The sequence below is a fragment of the Doryrhamphus excisus genome, chromosome 12, assembly GCF_030265055.1.
Source record: "Doryrhamphus excisus isolate RoL2022-K1 chromosome 12, RoL_Dexc_1.0, whole genome shotgun sequence".
Taxonomy (NCBI): Eukaryota; Metazoa; Chordata; class Actinopteri; order Syngnathiformes; family Syngnathidae; genus Doryrhamphus; species Doryrhamphus excisus.
Genome location: NC_080477.1, coordinates 5,902,187 through 5,920,609, shown reverse-complemented (window position 1 = coordinate 5,920,609; position 18,423 = coordinate 5,902,187). Strand labels below are relative to the sequence as shown.

Genomic DNA, 18,423 nt, shown 5'->3' with positions numbered 1-18,423 from the left:
TACATGACAAAAATATAATAAAAAATAAAAAAAAAACAATTTTTTTTTAACTTAAACTATATTAGGAAAGCAGGAAGTGAACAAATGCAACAGTTACTGATTGTAAAAGTACCAGATGGAGGGGTAGGATTTAATAAGCTTTGCTTCTTCCTACTCCTTTTGGACATGTGGAACTGTGAACTGATTATGTGATGCACTCAATTGTAATCTGATGCACGTTCAGATGAAATTAAACCATTACCATTATTTTGACCCTAATGAACCGTGTCGCTCTTCTTCAGCTGGGAGTAACGACAGCCTCCAACACCTGCAGCAGCAACAGCAACCAGACCTGCGCATCAGAAGGCAACACTCCTCTGGCAGTGTCAGCAGTGTTGCCAGCGCCACCAGCCACTCCAGCGTGGGCTCCAACATGGACATCGATGCTAAAAATAAGAAGAAAAACAAGAAGAATTGGGTAAGATGTCGAATAGAAATGATTTTGTTCAATGAAACAAATAGCCAGCCAGACCAGTCATGGTGGTTTGTTATTTTTGTCTTTGTGCGTGTTGATTTGGCATGTTTGGCATCCTCTTCAGGCATCTTTCCAAGGGGAAAAGGTGACTCCTCTAGAAGACTCATTTAGATTTGGACTGTACAGCAAGTGTTTTGGTCATTTGCAGGTCAAATCCATTCTCAACCATTTGAAGAGCAATTTGAGTGTGAATAGTTTTCCCATAAACTGATCTTTATGCCTACATGCCCTTTGCCCAGCAAATGACTAGTGCTTACGATGTAGCTTCTCTAGATTATTTACTAATGGGGATATTACTGCAAACATCAGACAATAATCCTTCCTTTTGTTTTTTTTGAAGACGTTCTTGTGCACCGGAGGACAGATAAGAGACGAAGATGTATGCAATCACTAAATATGTCCTTCCTGTCATTATATTCTATATTGTGTTAGCAGCCTGTGTGGTCAGAGCTTGATCCTGATGTTGCAGAACTGTAGGCTGAGCGCTTTGGTGCTTTGTGTTGGAGGTGTTAAAAGATGTGAGCTTGTGTCAAGTTTCCAGCTTTAGGTTACTGTGATAATAACAACCCCCCCCCATATGTGTGTTTAGTCGGCTTAGCTGAAACCCTGCCGGGGGCTCCACCATGCAGGTGCTATGCCTTGTGTGTCTGTGTAGATGCGAGATGCTAAGTGCATAGAAAATGTGTTTGTTGCAGTACATAATGGTCTAAAAACCCTCAATGTCGTAGTGGTTGAAAGTCCAATCTGCTTTCCACCTGTCGTGCGTCATGTCTGTCTCTCCATAACACGCTTGCACGCCCACGTGAATGAACATGTGCTGTTTTGTCTTTCTGTCTTCATTTGCTTCGCTTCATGTGGCAGGTCTATGAGGTAAGATTAGTGCACCCTGCTAACTAAAAGAAAGGAAAACAGCCTAACCCCCTCTGTAGGTTACTAACTTCTTTCTTTTTTTCTCCCACTGCCCGCTGCTACCTATTTAAAGCATTTTCCTCTCCGCACTCTGCCTCCCTTTGCACACACTCCTCTTGTAGAACTCGGAGCTCTTTCAAGGAAAAAAACATTCTGAAATACTCTCAGCAAGGTTGATTGTGTATAATCGGTGTGTTAGTAGTCCCTGAGATTTGGTTTTCAGACTGGCAGTCACACAGTCACACAACCTGGTACCTCATACTTTTTGGACAAAAAGGTTCTTTTAATAAGTTAGTCAATCAAGGGTTGTGATAAACCCCGCAATTATTCCTCAATCAACTCCACATTTCCTTTCATTTTTAAATGTCATTTGTCTGTAGAGAGCACATCATAAGTCACTTATTTTGGTGCAGTGTTTCCCCAGAGCATGGGGTCGGCAACCTTTACATCAAATGAGCCGTTTTGCCTCCTCTTCCAGTTAGTTTTAATCTGTTTCAAATTATAACAACTGAATTCAACGGACAGAATTGTAGAATGCATGTGGAGGCCATTCGTCGTCGTTCCTGTGTTTGTGTAAAATTCCAAGAAAATGTAAAAAGCTGGTTGTTTGTCTATATGTGCCCTGTGATTGGCTGGCAACCAGTCCAGGGTGTACCCCGCCTCTCGCACGAAGACAGCTGGGATAGGCTCCAGCACCCCCGCGACCCTTGTGAGGATAAGCGGTAGAAAATGAATGAATTTATGTAAAAAAAAGCTTTAACATAAAAAGCCCATCATAATATATCTATCTATATCTGTATATCAGTGTATGTACTCAATATTGTTTACATCACTTTATTAATCACAGGCAATTTAATATGCTTCCAGTGGATGAATGTCATCAATTTGTCTATATTGGTGCTGTTTTTCTATTAGTCCTCTTCCGTCTTTGCATTGAGGAGCTTTTCTTTCATTTTCTGAATAATTAATAATAATAATAATAATTGGGTTTTTTTTGTATTTTTAATTTGGACAATAGATACTTGAGCATAGAATATTTCTTCTCCATCTGTGAATGCCTTCCTCCTTACAATTCTGCTCAACCTTTGGTAGTAGTTCCAAAATCACTCCTTTATGCCCATCCGCTGTTGGGTACCTATTATGCTAATTTTTGGCCATTTGTGTTGAGTTAAGCCGCACGGAAAGCTTTCTAGATCTTCCTGAATCTGCACCTATTCCATCTGTATTTCCTTGGAATAGAGTCTGTTTTAATTCATTCAACCCGCTGCCCACCTCTGGGCACACCCACTGATTGGTCCCACACAGCTTGTACAGCTAACAGCTTGTACCAGGGCATGCCCATATAAGCATCAGGGCTCACTTCCAAATGCGCGAACCTCATTATCTGAAAGAATCTGAAATCGTTTAAAATGAGAATAGATCATTCTAACTCCATTTATAGGACAGAAAAGTGAAAAAGCATCTTAGGTCCATTTAAGCTTATTTTGAAAATGTCTTTCGACGTTACATTTTCTGTTTGGTGGGTAAGCCAGTGTCATTGTCAGTGACAAACTGACTCCTTCCATCTTTCCTTACTCATCCAACCAGCAGTCAGAACGCAGAATCCATTCCCAGGCGGTGAATCGGATATTTCAAACTCTTTTCAAAAACACTTTTCACAGCTTGATGTGGGTTGCCGACCACTGCCCTAGAGTATGTGACATCATGAGCAGAATAATAAATAGTATCTTTAAGAGGATGAGAGTATCCCAGGGTGACTTTCTCCTTAAAACCAATCTCACTCAACAATGGCTTGCATTGAAGCAAATATTTATATATAATAATATAATATTGTTTGGATCTGATTATCAAGGTGACATTCTGTCTGACTTACAGCTTTGCAGCTTATTCACAGCCAATTCTCTCTTTTTCCTGGCATGATCCTACACCTCTTCTCTATTGCGTTTTTGGAGCGTATCCAATCCTAATCAACACATTTCTCTCTTTTATTTTTGTACCTGCAGCTGCGAAGCTCTTTCAAACAGGCGTTCAGCAAAAAGAAATCTCCCAAATCAGCTTCATCCCACTCTGATATCGAGGAGATGACCGATTCTTCGCTGCCCTCCTCTCCTAAACTGCCTCACAACGGCACCACTTCTACCAACCACATGCTAAGGAACACACACTCCAACACATTGTAAGTCCATGTCACCTTGTACATATCACCTTGTACTTAGGTACAAGGTGCATTATTTAAAAAAATGTATTTTGGAAAGCAGGAAGTGAACAAATGTAACAGTTACTGATTGTAAAAGTACCAGATGGAGGGGTAGGATTTAATAAGCTTTGCTTCTTCCTACTCCTTTTGGACATGTGGAACTGTGAACTGATTATGGGATGCACTCAATTGTAATCTAATGCATGTTCAAATGAAATTAAACCATTACCATTACCATGTGACTGTGCACTATAGTTTAAAGTGGACCACCTACATCACCGTCTGCACTGTTTGGTCTTTTTCGCATACACAGGTTGTCGGAATGTTTGGACAGTGAGGCGGAGACGGTGATGCAGCTTCGGAGCGAGCTCCGGGAGAAGGAGATGAAACTGACTGATATCCGCTTGGAAGCACTCAGCTCTGCCCATCAGCTGGACCAACTCAGAGAGGCCATGAACCGCATGCAGGTTTGAGGACATATACACAAACAAGTCACCTACCAAAAGGCCACCAAAGGCAATACAATTTGGATGTGGATGTAGCTTGCAGTGGTGCTGCATTGTAGTGAGAGAGGTTTTTATTATTGTTTACATCTCAAATAAGTCACTTTGGTGAAACAGGACTGCAAGATAAAATGCTTAAATTACTTAAATTACTGCATTAGATCTCATTTGGGAGTGTATGTCGACTAATTAGGTTAACTCGCAGGCCTTGCATCTAGTAGACCCGAGTTCAATCCCACCCTCAGCCATATCTGTGTGGAGTTTGCATGTTCTCCCCGTGCATGTGTGGGTTTCCTCCCACATTCCAAAAACATGCTAGGTTAATTGGCCACTCCAAATTGTCCATAGGTATGAATGTGAGTGTGAATGGTTGTTGGCCTGTGATTGGCCAGTCCAGGGTGTACCCTGCCTCTCGCCCAAGGACAGTTGGGATAGGCTCCAGCAGAAAAAGAATGAATGAATGTTCACTAATTATGTAAATTGTTCATGCTGTGTTGAAACTTTGAGGACTTTTGAGAACGTGTTTATTTTTGTGGTTCCAGGTCGAGATTGAGAAACTCAAGGCAGAAAATGATCGTTTGAAACTGGAGAATCAGGGCAGCAGGACGGGCTCCCAGGTCTCCATCTCTTCCTCACCCCCACCTCATACACATGTCCAGGCACCGGGACCCAATGTGGAGCACAGCCTGAACCTTGCCACCAGTGAGTCCACCAGTCTGGGTAAGATATGGAAGTTTTATCCCAGCAGCATCCCCTATATTCGATTTCAGTGAGTGTAAACTGGATGTTGAATCAACAAACACGAAGTTAAAGAGAAACACATCTGACTCTGCTCTGTGTTCCTTTCAGACATGTTGTTGGACGACACGGGTGGAGAGGGGGGAATGAGGAAAGAGGGTCGTCTCGTGAAGATCGTTGTCAGACTTGATGAGGACTGTTTGTGGGGGGAGGTAAAACCGCTATGAAAAACGACCTCTTTGTTGTTTTTAGGCTTTTCGTGCACTCGCAGCAGCTGCTACCGTTTTGGTGTAAATCATGAAAAAAAATGTGTGTCTCAATTGCAGGAAGCTCGGTCTCGCAACTTTCTGATAGGGTGCATCGGTGTCAGTGGTAAAACCAAATGGGATGTGTTGGATGGAGTGGTCCGCCGCCTGTTCAAGGTAAACAACAAGACTGGTTGACACAATCCAGATACTCCAGATACTTTTTTAGATTTCATTACATTGCCATTTTCTGTCTAATAGGAGTATATCACCCACGTGGATCCAGTGAGCCAGCTCGGCCTAAACTCAGACTGCGTGGAGGGGTACAACATTGGGGAAATTCACCGTCCCCGCAGCCCCAATGCCGCTCATACACCTGAGCTGCTACCTTGTGGCTACCTTGTGGGAGACAGCAACACTATTAACATTCAACTGAAAGGTACCAAAACACACTCTTTTTTTTTTTTCTTTTTTTTTTTCTTTGGCCAAATATATGAAACATTACAGTGCATTTCTTACATCAATCAAAATATAACTTTCCATTATTTACATTTGTATTCAACTATCTGATCACAAGCCCAAAATAAGTAGGCTGAAGCACAAGCTTATAAATCATTTTTGCAAGATATAATCATGTTCATTGTAATATTCATTCATTCATTCATTTTCTACCGCTTTTCCTCACGAGGGTCGCGGGGGGTGCTGGATCCCAGCTGTCTTGGGGCGAGAGGCGGGGTACACCCTGGACTGGTCGCCAGCCAATCACAGGGCACATATAGACAAACAACCATTCACACTCACATTCATACCTATGGACAATTTGGAGTCGCCAATTAACCTAGCATGTTTTTGGAATGTGGGAGGAAACCGGAGTACCCGGAGAAAACCCACGCATGCACGGGGAGAACATGCAAACTCCACACAGAGATGGGTGGAATCGAACCCTGGCCTCCTAGCTGTGAGGTCTGCGCGCTAACCACTAGACTGCCGTGCTGCCCATTGTAATATTATTATTATTATCATTATTATCATTATTGTTAGAATCTTTAGCATTATTACTATTATTATTGTTATTATTATCACCATTATTATAATCATCATTAATATTACCATTTTCATCATTATATAATTTTTATTATTATAATTTTGGGATTTTTTTTTAATTATTTAATTTTACAGACTTCATTGCTTCTTGTAGAGTACTGTATCATTCCATCTGTTGTTTTCTGAAATCCGCAGTATTTATGCTTTTATTGTCAATTTATTAGCCCACTTTTTCCCCCTAAGTGTAACATTTACATATTATTTTGTGGATTGCATGTGTCTAATCTTGTGCATTAAAAAACAAGAACTTGAGACTGTGTCTGAGGTGACAGGTGACCAACCCAAACATCAGTTTCTTCTTGTTAAGCCCTACCTTGAGGTTTTTAGACGTGCTTTTTAGTTTGTGTGTGTCTAGTCTTGTGCATTAAAAAGCAAGGTTTTAGATCTGTGCTCAAACCGATGACCAGCTCCAGCCCCAGTCTTCACTTGCTGTGCCTAATCTGGGTTGTTATTTTGCATTATATTTTATTGTATTGTATTGTAATGGTTGTTGTATTTTGATGTATGTAGATAATGTTTATTATAAAGATGTTCTACATAATAAATTGGTCTTATTCGATCCTAACTTTGTAGGCGTGAGCAGTGATAGTGTGGACTCGCTGGTGTTTGACACTTTGATCCCAAAGCCGATGCTGCAGCGCTATGTTTCTCTACTGAGGGAGCACCGCCGTGTCATCCTGTCTGGGCCCAGCGGCACAGGAAAGACTTACCTGGCCAATCAGTTGTCTCAACACTTGCTGCTTCTGGAGGGCCGACCTCTGACCCCGCATGCTGTGGTCACTTTCAATGTGGACCACAAATCCAGCAAGGTAAACATGCTCTTTATATGCACAATTTGTACTCATTCTGATTATATCAACTCAATATCAATACTTCCGTCCTGTAGGAGCTGCGTCAGTACCTGTCAGGTTTAGCAGAGCAGTGCAGTGGTGTAGCAGGGATGGAGAGCCCCCTGGTGGTTATACTGGACAACCTGCATCATATCAGCTCCCTGGGCGAGATCTTCAACGGCCTCTTCAACTGCAGCCACCGGCACTGGTTGGTTACACTCAACGGCACATGAAATAAACATGTTAAATGTTATGGCAATCGGACAGTGGCAAAAGTAGGGATCGACCGATATGTTTTTTTTGGGGCCGATGCCGATACCGATTTTTTTCCATCACCCTTAGCCGCTGGCCGATTTTGCTTGGGTCGATATTTGTGGCCGATACTGCTTTTGATCCCTCAATTTACATGAAAAAATGACCATGATAACAAATATTACCGGTCTCATGTTTAAAGAAATATTTATTAAAATGTAAACACTGAACACAGTAGGATTCAGCTTTCTTAAACACACATTTAAACGGCATTATCGACTTTAAAAGGAATAAATATTCAACCATGTGCAAAATATTTCTGTCGTAGTTTAAATTTATCGAGCATCGATGTGATGACTGCTCCTCCGCAGTGTGACGCAAAAAATACATCGGCGAACCCACGCGCGTATCGACCGATGTCGATACAAGGAAAAAACGCAAATATCGGCCCGATGTATCGGTCGATCCTTAGTCAAAAGTAAGAATCATTATCTTTGATTCATCACTGGCCTTTTTGACTGTTGCCCAAAACACACTAGCATGGGTATTACCCGAGCAGATGACCGATGCACATTTTGTCTCCGTCCAGCCCATATATCATTGGCACAATGAGTCAAGCTACGTCATCTGCACCCAACTTGCAGCTTCACCACAACTTCAGGTAAACTCTTGTCTGACATGACACATGACACACGTTTAGTAAACTGCAGTAAACGTGTGTACTAAGTGTTTGCATTTACTGCGTCTTCTCATGAGGTGGGTGCTGTGCGCCAATCACATGGAGCCAGTTAAAGGCTTCTTGGGTCGCTACTTAAGGAGGAAGCTGATTGAGATGGAAATTGGCAGTCGAACGCGAAACGTGGAGCTGGTGAAGATCATTGATTGGATACCAAGAGTTTGGCACCATCTAAACCGCTTCCTGGAGACGCACAGCTCATCAGATGTCACCATAGGTAAAAGGATAGTTGATTTGGCGAGATAAGTACCGTATTTTCCGGACTATAAGTCACACTTTTTTTTCATAGGTTGGCTGTTCCTGCAACTTATACTCCAGAGCGACTTATAAACGAAAAAAGTGTTTATGTTACATAAACAATGGACACCTTTTCTGTTCATGTTTATTTTTTGTGTAGCTGACTAACCATTTTGTTAGCATATCTTACACCTATTCAGCCTGTTCTCTATTCTTTTATTATGAGGATGTAATGTCGGTTTTGGTTAAGTAGTTATAATAAATAAATCTAAATAAAATAAATAAATAAATAAATAACATAAATAAATAAATTTCCCGCAAAAAATGCGGGTAAAAAAAAATTTCTACTTAATTATGCATTTTTGGCCTTGTGCGACTTATACTCCGGAGTGACTTATAGTCCAGAAAATAGGGTAAATGTAGAAGTGGCCATAAGGGGCTTACATTTGTGCATCTGTCGGACAGGACCTCGTCTCTTTCTGTCATGCCCAATTGACGTGGAGGGATCCAGGGTTTGGTTCACTGATCTTTGGAATTACTCTATCATCCCCTACATGCTGGAGGCCATACGTGAGGGATTACAGGTAAAACACGCTTACAGTGCAAGCTCGATAAGTAAAAAAAACATCATCGAAATACTGCTGTGTTCTCCTCCCTTTTAGTTGTATGGCCGCAGAGCTGCTTGGGAAGATCCTGCCGCCTGGGTGATTGACACCTATCCATGGTCGGCAACACCCACTCCAGCCGATTGGCCCCCACTGCTGCAGTTGCGCCCGGAGGATGTGGGATTTGATGGCTACTCTGCCCCGAGAGAAGGAATCAGGAAAGAGCCGCCTCAGAGTGACAGTGACGCAGACCCGCTGGTAAAAACAGATGAAAAACTACATGCTCAGCCTTCGCAGTAAATCATGTTACTTATGGTGTACTCATGCTAAGCCAGTGGTTCTCACTTTTCTCAAACCACTGTATAAGTTTCTGGCACCAGCATCACTCAACCAACGCCAACAGACCTGCCATCCTTGACATATTATGAGTACTCCACCCATTGTCGGGAAGTTACATTTTTCATAGATGCATGCCACGCTATGCAAGAAAGTATTATACAGGTTTTACAAACTTAACACAAAACTGAAACCAGCGAGGGCGGCACGATGGTCGAGTGGTTAGCGCGCAGACATCACAGCTAGGAGACCAGGGTTCAATTCCACCCTCGGCCATCTCTGTGTGGAGTTTTCATCTATTCTCATCTTAAACTATTTCAGATTGTTTCAGATAATGAGGTTCGCGGATTTGGAAGTGTGCCCTGATGCTTATATGGGCATGCCCTGGTACAAGATGTTAGCTGTACAAGCTGTGTGGGACCAATCACAACGGAGTCGGTGTGCCCGGAGGCGGGCAGCAGGTTGAATAAATTAAAACAGACTGTTTTGGAAATCCAAAGAAATACAGCTGGAATAGGTGCAGAGTCTGGAAGATCTAGAAAGCTTTCCGTGCGGGTTAACTCAACACAAAGGGCCAAAAATGAGCATAATAGGTACCCAACAGCGGATGGGCATTCATTCATTCATTCATTTTCTACCGCTTTTTCCTCACGAGGGTGCTGGAGCCTATCCCAGCTGTCTTCGGGCGAGAGGCGGGGTACACCCTGGACTGGTCGCCAGCCAATCACAGGGCACATATAGACAAACATCTGACCACAACCTGTTACATTTAATTGTCATTTACTTGGTCATCTATTTGCAGTCATGTGACCTCATGTCCGCTTAATGCTGTACAACCTGACTAAAGGGACTTTTTTTATTTCCATTAGATGAACATGCTGATGCGTCTCAAGGAGGCAGCGACATCATCAAGCCCTCAGAGCTACGACAGCGACTCCAACAGTAACAGCCACCAGGATGACATCTTGGACTCATCACTGGAGTCCACCCTGTGAGATACACTGAAGATGCAAAGCTTGGGAGGACTGATTTTCATAGACTGCTCTCACTGTGAGAACTTGAGCAACATGCCACAAAATCCAGCCACCTTAATTTTGGGTGCAGGCAACCCAAATATTTATACAAGAAAAAGAAGAGACAAATGCATTTCAGAAGACAAAAGGCAACAAAACGTTTCTGCTGCACTGCGTTGTTTTATTTTTGTTATTTATTTGGTTTTCACCACTGTGGCCCGTGGTTCCTCTGGGAAGGAGCTTGACATCAACATGGACAGAATAAAAGCACACAGCCTGATATTGTGATAGACGCCATTAACCCTTAGATGCACGAGTGACTGGACCCTACACTCTTCCATAAGTGGGTCAAAAATGACCCATACTAGAATCAATGCCTTTTTATGCCAATTTTGCCATTTTGGTTAGGAATAATCACTTGTATGATATTTAGTATTATATTTAGAACCACACCAAGAATGACTTCATGTTAGAAACATCTTAATTTTTCACTTTTTTTACATCTTCGAAAAAGAAAATGACCCCGTACAACAATAGAAAATGTGAGGATCCATTGTGTGTTACATAAAGATAAGTTAAAAAGTGAATGGCATGATATCAAAAACATGTTTTTTGAAGAATACCTGGAATATGAAATGATAAAAATTTTAATTACGAAGATATTTCAAGAAAACAACCTGACCGGGTCATTTTTGTCCCACTTATGGAAGGTTGGGGTAGTAACACAAAAACTAAAATTTCTTAAAATGTATAAAAGATAAGTTAAAAATGTGTATGGCATGATATAAAAAATATGTTTTTTGAGGAATACCTGGAATATAAATTGATAAAAATTTTAATTATGAGGATATTTCAAGAAAACAACCTGACCGGGTCATTTTTGACCCACTTATGGAAGGTTGGGGAAGTAACAAAAAAACTAAAATTTCTTAAAATGTATAAAAGATAAGTTAAAAATGTGAATGGCGTGATATCAAAAACATGTTTTTTGAGGAATACCTGGAATATGAAATGATGAAAAATTTTCATTACTAACATATTTCAAGAAAACAACCTGACCGGGTCATTTTTGACCCACTTATGGAAGGTTAGGGTAGTAACACAAAAACAAAAAATTCTTAAAATGTATAAAAGATAAGTTAAAAATGTGAATGGCATGATATCAAAAACATGTTTTTTGAGGAATACCTGGAATATGAAATGATAAAAAAATGTAATTACGAAGATATTTCAAGAAAACAACCTGACCGGGTCATTTTTGTCCCACTTATGGAAGGTTGAGGTAGTAACACAAAAACAAAAATGTCTTAAAATGTATAAAAGATAAGTTAAAAATGTGAATGGCATGATATCAAAAACATGTTTTTTTGAGGAATACCTGGAATATTAATTGATAAAAATTTTAATTATGAGGATATTTCAAGAAAACAACCTGACCGGGTCATTTTTGACCCACTTATGGAAGGTTGGGGTAGTAACACAAAAACTAAAATTTCTTAAAATGTATAAAAGATAAGTTAAAAATGTGTATGGCATGATATAAAAAATATGTTTTTTGAGGAATACCTGGAATATAAATTGATAAAAATTTTAATTATGAGGATATTTCAAGAAAACAACCTGACCGGGTCATTTTTGACCCACTTATGGAAGGTTGGGGTAGTAACACAAAAACAAAAAATTCTTAAAATGTATAAAAGATAAGTTAAAAATGTGTATGGCATGATATAAAAAATATGTTTTTTGAGGAATACCTGGAATATGAAATGATCAAAATTTTCATTACGAAGATATTTCAAGAAAACAACCTGACCGGGTCATTTTTGACCCACTTATGGAAGGTTGGGGTAGTAACACAAAAACAAAAAATTCTTAAAATGTATAAATATAAGTTAAAAATGTGTATGGCGTGATATCAAAAACATGTTTTTGAGGAATACCTGGAATATGAAATGATGAAAAATTTTCATAACTAAGATATTTCAAGAAAACAACCTGACCGGGTCATTTTTGACCCACTTATGGAAGGTTGAGGTAGTAACACAAAAACAAAAAAATCTTAAAATGTATAAAAGATAAGTTAAAAATGTGAATGGCATGATATCAAAAACATGTTTTTTTGAGGAATACCTGGAATATTAATTGATAAAAATTTTAATTATGAGGATATTTCAAGAAAACAACATGACCGGGTCATTTTTGACCCACTTATGGAAGGTTGGGGTAGTAACACAAAAACAAAAAAATCTTTTAATTTATAAAAGATAAGTTAAAAATGTGAATGGCATGATATCAAAAAGATGTTTTTTGAGGAATACCTGGAATATGAAATGATGAAAAATTTTCATTACTAAGATATTTCAAGAAAACAACCTGACCAGGTCATTTTTGACCCACTTATGGAAGGTTGGGGTAGTAACACAAAAACAAAAAATTCTTAAAATGTATAAAAGATAAGTTAAAAATGTGTATGGCATGATATAAAAAATATGTTTTTTGAGGAATACCTGGAATATGAATTTTTTTCATTACTCAGATATTTCAAGAAAACAACCTGACCTGGTCATTTTTGACCCACTTATGCATCTAAGGGTTAAGTTCAGCACCAGCCATCAGTAAATAACCACCTTCCATCCTGTTATCATCATCATGCTGCAGTGTAATGGCCAGGCCTGCAGGTGGCGCCCCAGGCTCTCTTCCCCCCAAGATTGTCTTCTTGGTTGCTGCATGGTGACTTGAACCAAGTGTGCATGTTCAACTCTTTGATAGACACCATTCACTCAGATGGTGAATGGCCTCCGACACATTCCCCAGCCTATTTGTGTGTGTTGTGATGCTGAACATATTCACAAAGAAGGCGGCAAACACTGTGGCATCAAATGGGTAATCAAAACCTCTGGGGAACTTAAACTGCCTCCATAATCCTATCTAACTTTTTATTAATGTTCTGCTTGTCAAAAGGGTTTTTTCTGCCTTATCGCTATAGCACCCAACTCAAATTATTGCAGAAGGCCTCTAAAGTCCATTTTGTCCACAATTTATCGCAAAGTTAAGAGACTATAAAGTGAAACATTTAGATAGGTTTTTATTATAATGACCTTTTGCATGTCCTATTTAGCAATAACGCCTTTACCGCTGTGACTCCTTCATGTTCTCCATGCACATTGACCCTAACAGGCTGTTGTAGCACACAATCTCTGTTGGTGCTGGACTCCATTCAAACAAACAATGCCTTATTGTTGTTGCTTTTTTTATTATTATTATTTTAAATAATCTTTGGTTGGTGTCAAAGGCTTTGTTTCGACACTCCCTCAAAAAATGTCTGAGGAGAAGCATTGATGTTTTATTAACATCAATATTGTATGAGTGAATGGGAACTTTGTTGTTTTTGCATGGAAGCTGGTGAGAATAAAACAAGACCACTACTAAGAAAGGTATATATATATAAATATATATATATACATAAATATGCTTTGGTGTTGCAAATCATATTATGATTATGTGAGAGGTCTGTTGCTTTTATACCTCATGTTTGATTACACACTGATTATTATATGATGTATGAAAGTCATAGCATTGATTGGAGGTTAAAGGTGTTATTATACTTGTGGTTGAATGGTTAAATAGAATAGTCAGACATTATGTGGTTTGAAAAAAAGCAGACTTGTACATGTTTTTTTTTTTTTTTTTTTTTTGGGGGGGGGGGGTCATGTAGCCCAGCAGAGCTTCACCCCATGTTCTGTTTTTGTCATCAATTCTATGCAACATTCATCGTGTAATGGCCAAAATCTGAATGTGCGCTCATCCCCACCAGCACTGCCCAGAGCGACGTAATACTGTACGCAGTATGGAACACCATTTTTTTTTTGGAACGTCTTGTGTCCGGGTCCTTGGAAGCACAAAGAGACTGACTCGTGTCGAAGCATTTAACTAGTTTGACTTACAAACTCAATGAATGTTTAGCCTTCTTTGTTATATGTAACATAACTTTGTAAATAGTTAATCTTTCAGCATTTTTGGACTACACTTTTCTAGCTGATTTGTTACAGTACTTGAAAAGGAGTATTTTGTGTAGTCTCTTTACATCGCACTTTGGTGCTGTTTGTCTTTGAGAATCTTGATATCACTGTCCTAGTCTTAAGTTATTGTGATTCAATTAAAAAAAATAATTATTTATGATTGGATTTTGTGTCATGTTGTTGTTGTTTTTACAAGAGGTGGAAAGTGTTTACATGTTTATTTGGTATTTGTACAAAAAAAGAGTAAAATGAACATATATACACCACATGATACAACATACATATAAAACAAATTCATATAAATTATTAATGAAATACCTAATTTTTTCCAATAAACAACTCTATTCAAAACAAAGGTAAAACAAAGTGGATATTCTTGGCATAAAATGTCCATACAAAATTGTACAAAACGCTGTATGTACAATTGAACAAAGCTGTGCAAAAACAGCAAATTTTATCAAGTAGCCGATCCTGTTCAAACAATGGCGCCTATGGGGACGGGGGGTCTTGCGTCGGAAAGTCTCATGAGGAAAATAAACTACTAAGATACTGTTATTTCATCTTCGTCTGACTCTGAAAAGTCCGAGTGCTTGCTGGAAAGACAAGGAGACGAGACCAGAGTAGAGGAGAAAGCCTCCTCGTCCTCATCTTCTTCTGCTGAGGACTTCTTGCCCACGTCGCTGAGGTCCGGGTGTGGGTTGGCCTTGGTGGGCAGCGTCTGCTCACGACATCCGCCTGAAGACAGCAACTCACGTTCCTTGGAGTTCCTCCATTTCATCCGCCTGTTCTGGAACCAAATTTTCACCTTTGGGTACAAAAAGACATCTTGTTAGCAAAAACAACAAAGATGCAAGTTCGAGTCCCACAGTTGAGCAAAGTCATGTGGTATTTTTACAATTTGTGTTCACCTGTGAATCTTTAAGTCCCAGTTTAGACGCCAGCTTCTTCCTGTCTGGCTTACTGATGTACTTCTGTTTTTGGAACATCTTCTCCAAAGCTTTACGCTGCACGTCGGAGAACACCGCCCTCCTCAGCATCCCTCTGCGGGGCTTCCCTCTGGCGGCTAGCGGCCATGAGAAGGTTCCGGGTATGGGCACGGCAGGAGAAGACGCTGCGACACCAAAACGACACAAATAACACGTAAATATGAAAACTCGCTGAATGGCCGCTAATTGAATGGTATTATTGTGTGGGCACTATGGGTGTCAGTTTGGAGTGAAATGGCGTGAGGTGACTAATTAGCACATTGGCCGCTCCCCGGCGGCATTGGTATGTAAAAGAGGCAGCATTTCCTTTAAGAGGGCGGATAGAAGAGTTAATAAAGCGTGAACGGTAATTGTGTAGTAATGAACTAACACAGAAAAGACTCTGGACAGGCGGCGAAGGCCATATATTACGAACACAAAAGGAGATTTACACTTTCAAACTAAACACAACTGCATACCAGAATACTGATGCCTAAAAGGAGGTATGCCGAGGGGAGGGTGGAAATGGTGCATATTTTTTACCCCCTTCTTGGTGCCCTTGAACCATTTTCATTAAATGAACACGAAAAGCTATTGAGAGACGCTGAGTTTCTTTGTTGGACCATTCAGGCGAGCCCATAAAAGGACTCTATCGCCATTATGATTTGTCTGAATGAAAGCAACTTTATAGACTTTTCTAAGAGATTATTCTTTATCTCGCCTCGTTGATTGGTCGGCTTGGACACTGAGGAGCATTTAGAGCCAAAGGGGAGGCAAAGGTGGGAGAACGTGGTAATCTATCTAGCCTGGAAGTCAGGGGTGTACAAACTTTTTTTTTTTTTCCACAGAAGACCGCATTTGTAAAATGTAAAATTCGTACATTTTGGGAAATAAAAATGCTAAATCCAGCATATAAATAAGCTATTTGAATAAAAAGCCCACATTTTAGCTTTGTTTTGGGTGGTAAAGCAAATCTAGTGAATTTTATTTTGTTTTTACAATATGCTTGGGGCCAACAAAATAAGAGATGCGTGTTGAAAACGGCCCATGGGCTGCAGTTTGGATACCAATAGGTTAGAGCAATAGGGGAAAGAGGGGGTACAGACTTTTTCTACCGAGGGTCAGGGGGGCACTTTGATACATATTGTGCATTTTTGACACTCAAACTAATCTAATGTGGGTCGGTGCTGTATATGCTAATTAGTCTAATTAGTCTAATTAGTCTAATTAGTGTAATAACTATTGAAAATGGCCCAAAGGCCACACTTTGGACACCCCTGACCCTCAGCTTTTTTAAAAACGTGAAACACCTCGACTAGACGCTGCGGATGCGATTGGACCCCCACCTGGCTGCAGGACCCACGCGGCCCCCATCAGGTCCTGGAGCAAGACCGCTGTATGTGGTCTTGTGAGAATATAGAAATCTCTCAATGGTGCCTTAATGGGGAAATTAGTGCATGACTGGTAAAAGTCACTCTCCGGGGTGGGTGGTTCACCCAGTGGGAGATGACCAAATTGGTCATGGTGCCGGAAACCTTTGTTGGCAGCCACTGCGGCCCCGTGGCCCCCCGGGCGCTGTGGGAAAACTGGAGCTTGTGGGGAATACCAAAAAACGCCCCCCAATGGGAAGTTGGGGGGATGTAAATGGACACCACGCCTCAAATTTGGAGTGTGACGACTTGGGATAATTGGTTAATTAGGAGGTGGGTGGGTCTGGGTGGAGGTCTGAACCCACGGGGCCTTCAATGTCTACTTCTTTTTACAGGCACTTTAACATTGAAATGCTATTACCTGGTAAATAAGGTGTCCTGAATATGGGGTGGAAGGTTCCGTCAAAACACGGGATGTGGAAACTCTTGGAGTGCAAGCTGTGGACTGTTGGTGGGGAGGACGCTGTGGGGAGACATCATACTTGTTACAAGCGTGTACAGAAAGTGAAACGTGGGACGTGCGGACTTCGGTGCACTTACGCGTCTTTGGTGACGGTGCGAGGATGGCGCTCACGCCAAACTTGAGGAAAGTCGGGTCCTTGTTGTTGGCTGTTTTAGGCGAGCAGGACTCCCGCGTCACGGGAGTGGCGGAAACTCCCCGATCCACAGTCACGTCGCTAAAATTGTTATTGGCTGTGGGCGGAGAGACGCTTACAGGCTGGATGCTCCGGTTTACGAAGGCCGTGGGTCGGCTTATCCGCAGTAGGTCCTCCACGAGAAAGCTGGAGTGTGTCGGAAAAGCGGCGGGGAGGCTGTGGTGCAGCGGAAGGGTGGCTGCTGCGGGCCGGTACAGGCCCGGGTACATGGCTGGGGGCGCGATGACGCTTGGGATCATCATGGTCCCACTTGGATCTGCCTGTGGAAATACTCCCGAGTGTCTAATCAGGGAGGGACTGTGTCGTCAAGTGTCTGCTAAGTCCTCTGTGGTCTCCTTGCTGTGAGGACTGGAGCTTTATAGCAGCTGACCCCCCCACCCCCGGCAGCCCTCTCGGGCCTGACAGGCTCAACAATGGAGCCAAACAAAGTTCTCCTCATGGACCTCTTTCATGGTGCCTTCTCCTGCTCTCTGATTGGCTACAAGACGCAATTTACGATTGCATTAGACTTCATAAGCAAGCAACAAACAATGCGGCCACCACAAAGGAGGCCCAGTCATCATTTTTGCATATTGACCGCTTTCCTTTCACGTTATTGTGCTTGGCGGAGGCAAGCTGACTAATTAAAGAGCAATCTTTACATATTGTCTCATTATTATAATGAGAAGATCATTTTAAAGGGAGTGAGTTTATTATGTGTAATAATATAAAAAAAAATAAAAAGTACAAAAAATATATATAGAATTGTTTATATTATGTTGAGACTCCGCCAAGGCTTTGCAACACAAATGTAAATGAGTTTTTAGGATTTCATGGGATTTTCAACACTCAATCTGGCCTCCGTCATGGAATAATGTCTTAAAGGGATTTCTGCTATCAAAACGCTTTAACAGATGTGTTAAATATCACTTTGTGCACAGGCTCCATTGAGGGCGCAGCTCGGTGCGCACAACGGGGAGAAGTGTGCGCTCCTGATCCTGTTAGAAGCATGAACTAACTGTCAGCCTCAGCTGCACAGGAGGCGCACCCCCCCCCCCCCACACACCCCAACCCCACACCACCACCCTAAACCCCCCCACACCACGGCCTTTCTCTGCGTCCTTCTTCCAAGCTTTTAATTCTAAAGACGGTTTT

At 41.1% G+C, this 18,423-nt stretch overlaps 2 protein-coding genes across 10 annotated transcripts in view; one reads left to right on the top strand and one right to left on the bottom strand.

The window, feature by feature from the left end:
• nav2a (neuron navigator 2a) overlaps positions 1–14,422 on the top strand; it is a 208,465-nt gene extending 194,043 nt beyond the window's left edge. For 6 of the 9 annotated variants that reach the window (XM_058089756.1, XM_058089757.1, XM_058089753.1 and 3 more), the window contains 14 exons: positions 282–457; positions 3,427–3,599; positions 3,934–4,087; positions 4,666–4,843; positions 4,973–5,073; positions 5,188–5,283; positions 5,368–5,545; positions 6,784–7,019; positions 7,097–7,248; positions 7,882–7,953; positions 8,049–8,245; positions 8,731–8,849; positions 8,928–9,128; positions 10,076–14,422. In XM_058089756.1, the coding sequence (XP_057945739.1) occupies positions 282–457; positions 3,427–3,599; positions 3,934–4,087; positions 4,666–4,843; positions 4,973–5,073; positions 5,188–5,283; positions 5,368–5,545; positions 6,784–7,019; positions 7,097–7,248; positions 7,882–7,953; positions 8,049–8,245; positions 8,731–8,849; positions 8,928–9,128; positions 10,076–10,201 (2,159 nt within the window). In that variant the 3' untranslated portion in view covers positions 10,202–14,422. The remainder of the gene's footprint in view (positions 1–281; positions 458–3,426; positions 3,600–3,933; positions 4,088–4,665; positions 4,844–4,972; positions 5,074–5,187; positions 5,284–5,367; positions 5,546–6,783; positions 7,020–7,096; positions 7,249–7,881; positions 7,954–8,048; positions 8,246–8,730; positions 8,850–8,927; positions 9,129–10,075) is intronic. The other 3 variants (XM_058089760.1, XM_058089761.1, XM_058089759.1) reach the window with 2 other exon arrangements.
• A 200-nt stretch (positions 14,423–14,622) lies between these two features.
• dbx1a (developing brain homeobox 1a) lies at positions 14,623–17,590 on the bottom strand. Its single transcript, XM_058089259.1, has 4 exons — positions 17,174–17,590; positions 16,995–17,096; positions 15,147–15,349; positions 14,623–15,043 (listed from the first exon to the last, which is right to left on the bottom strand). The coding sequence occupies exons 1-4, from the start codon at positions 17,529–17,531 to the stop codon at positions 14,780–14,782; spliced, it is 927 nt and encodes a 308-aa protein (XP_057945242.1). The 5' UTR covers positions 17,532–17,590; the 3' UTR covers positions 14,623–14,779.
• Between the last annotated feature and the right edge of the window lie 833 nt (positions 17,591–18,423).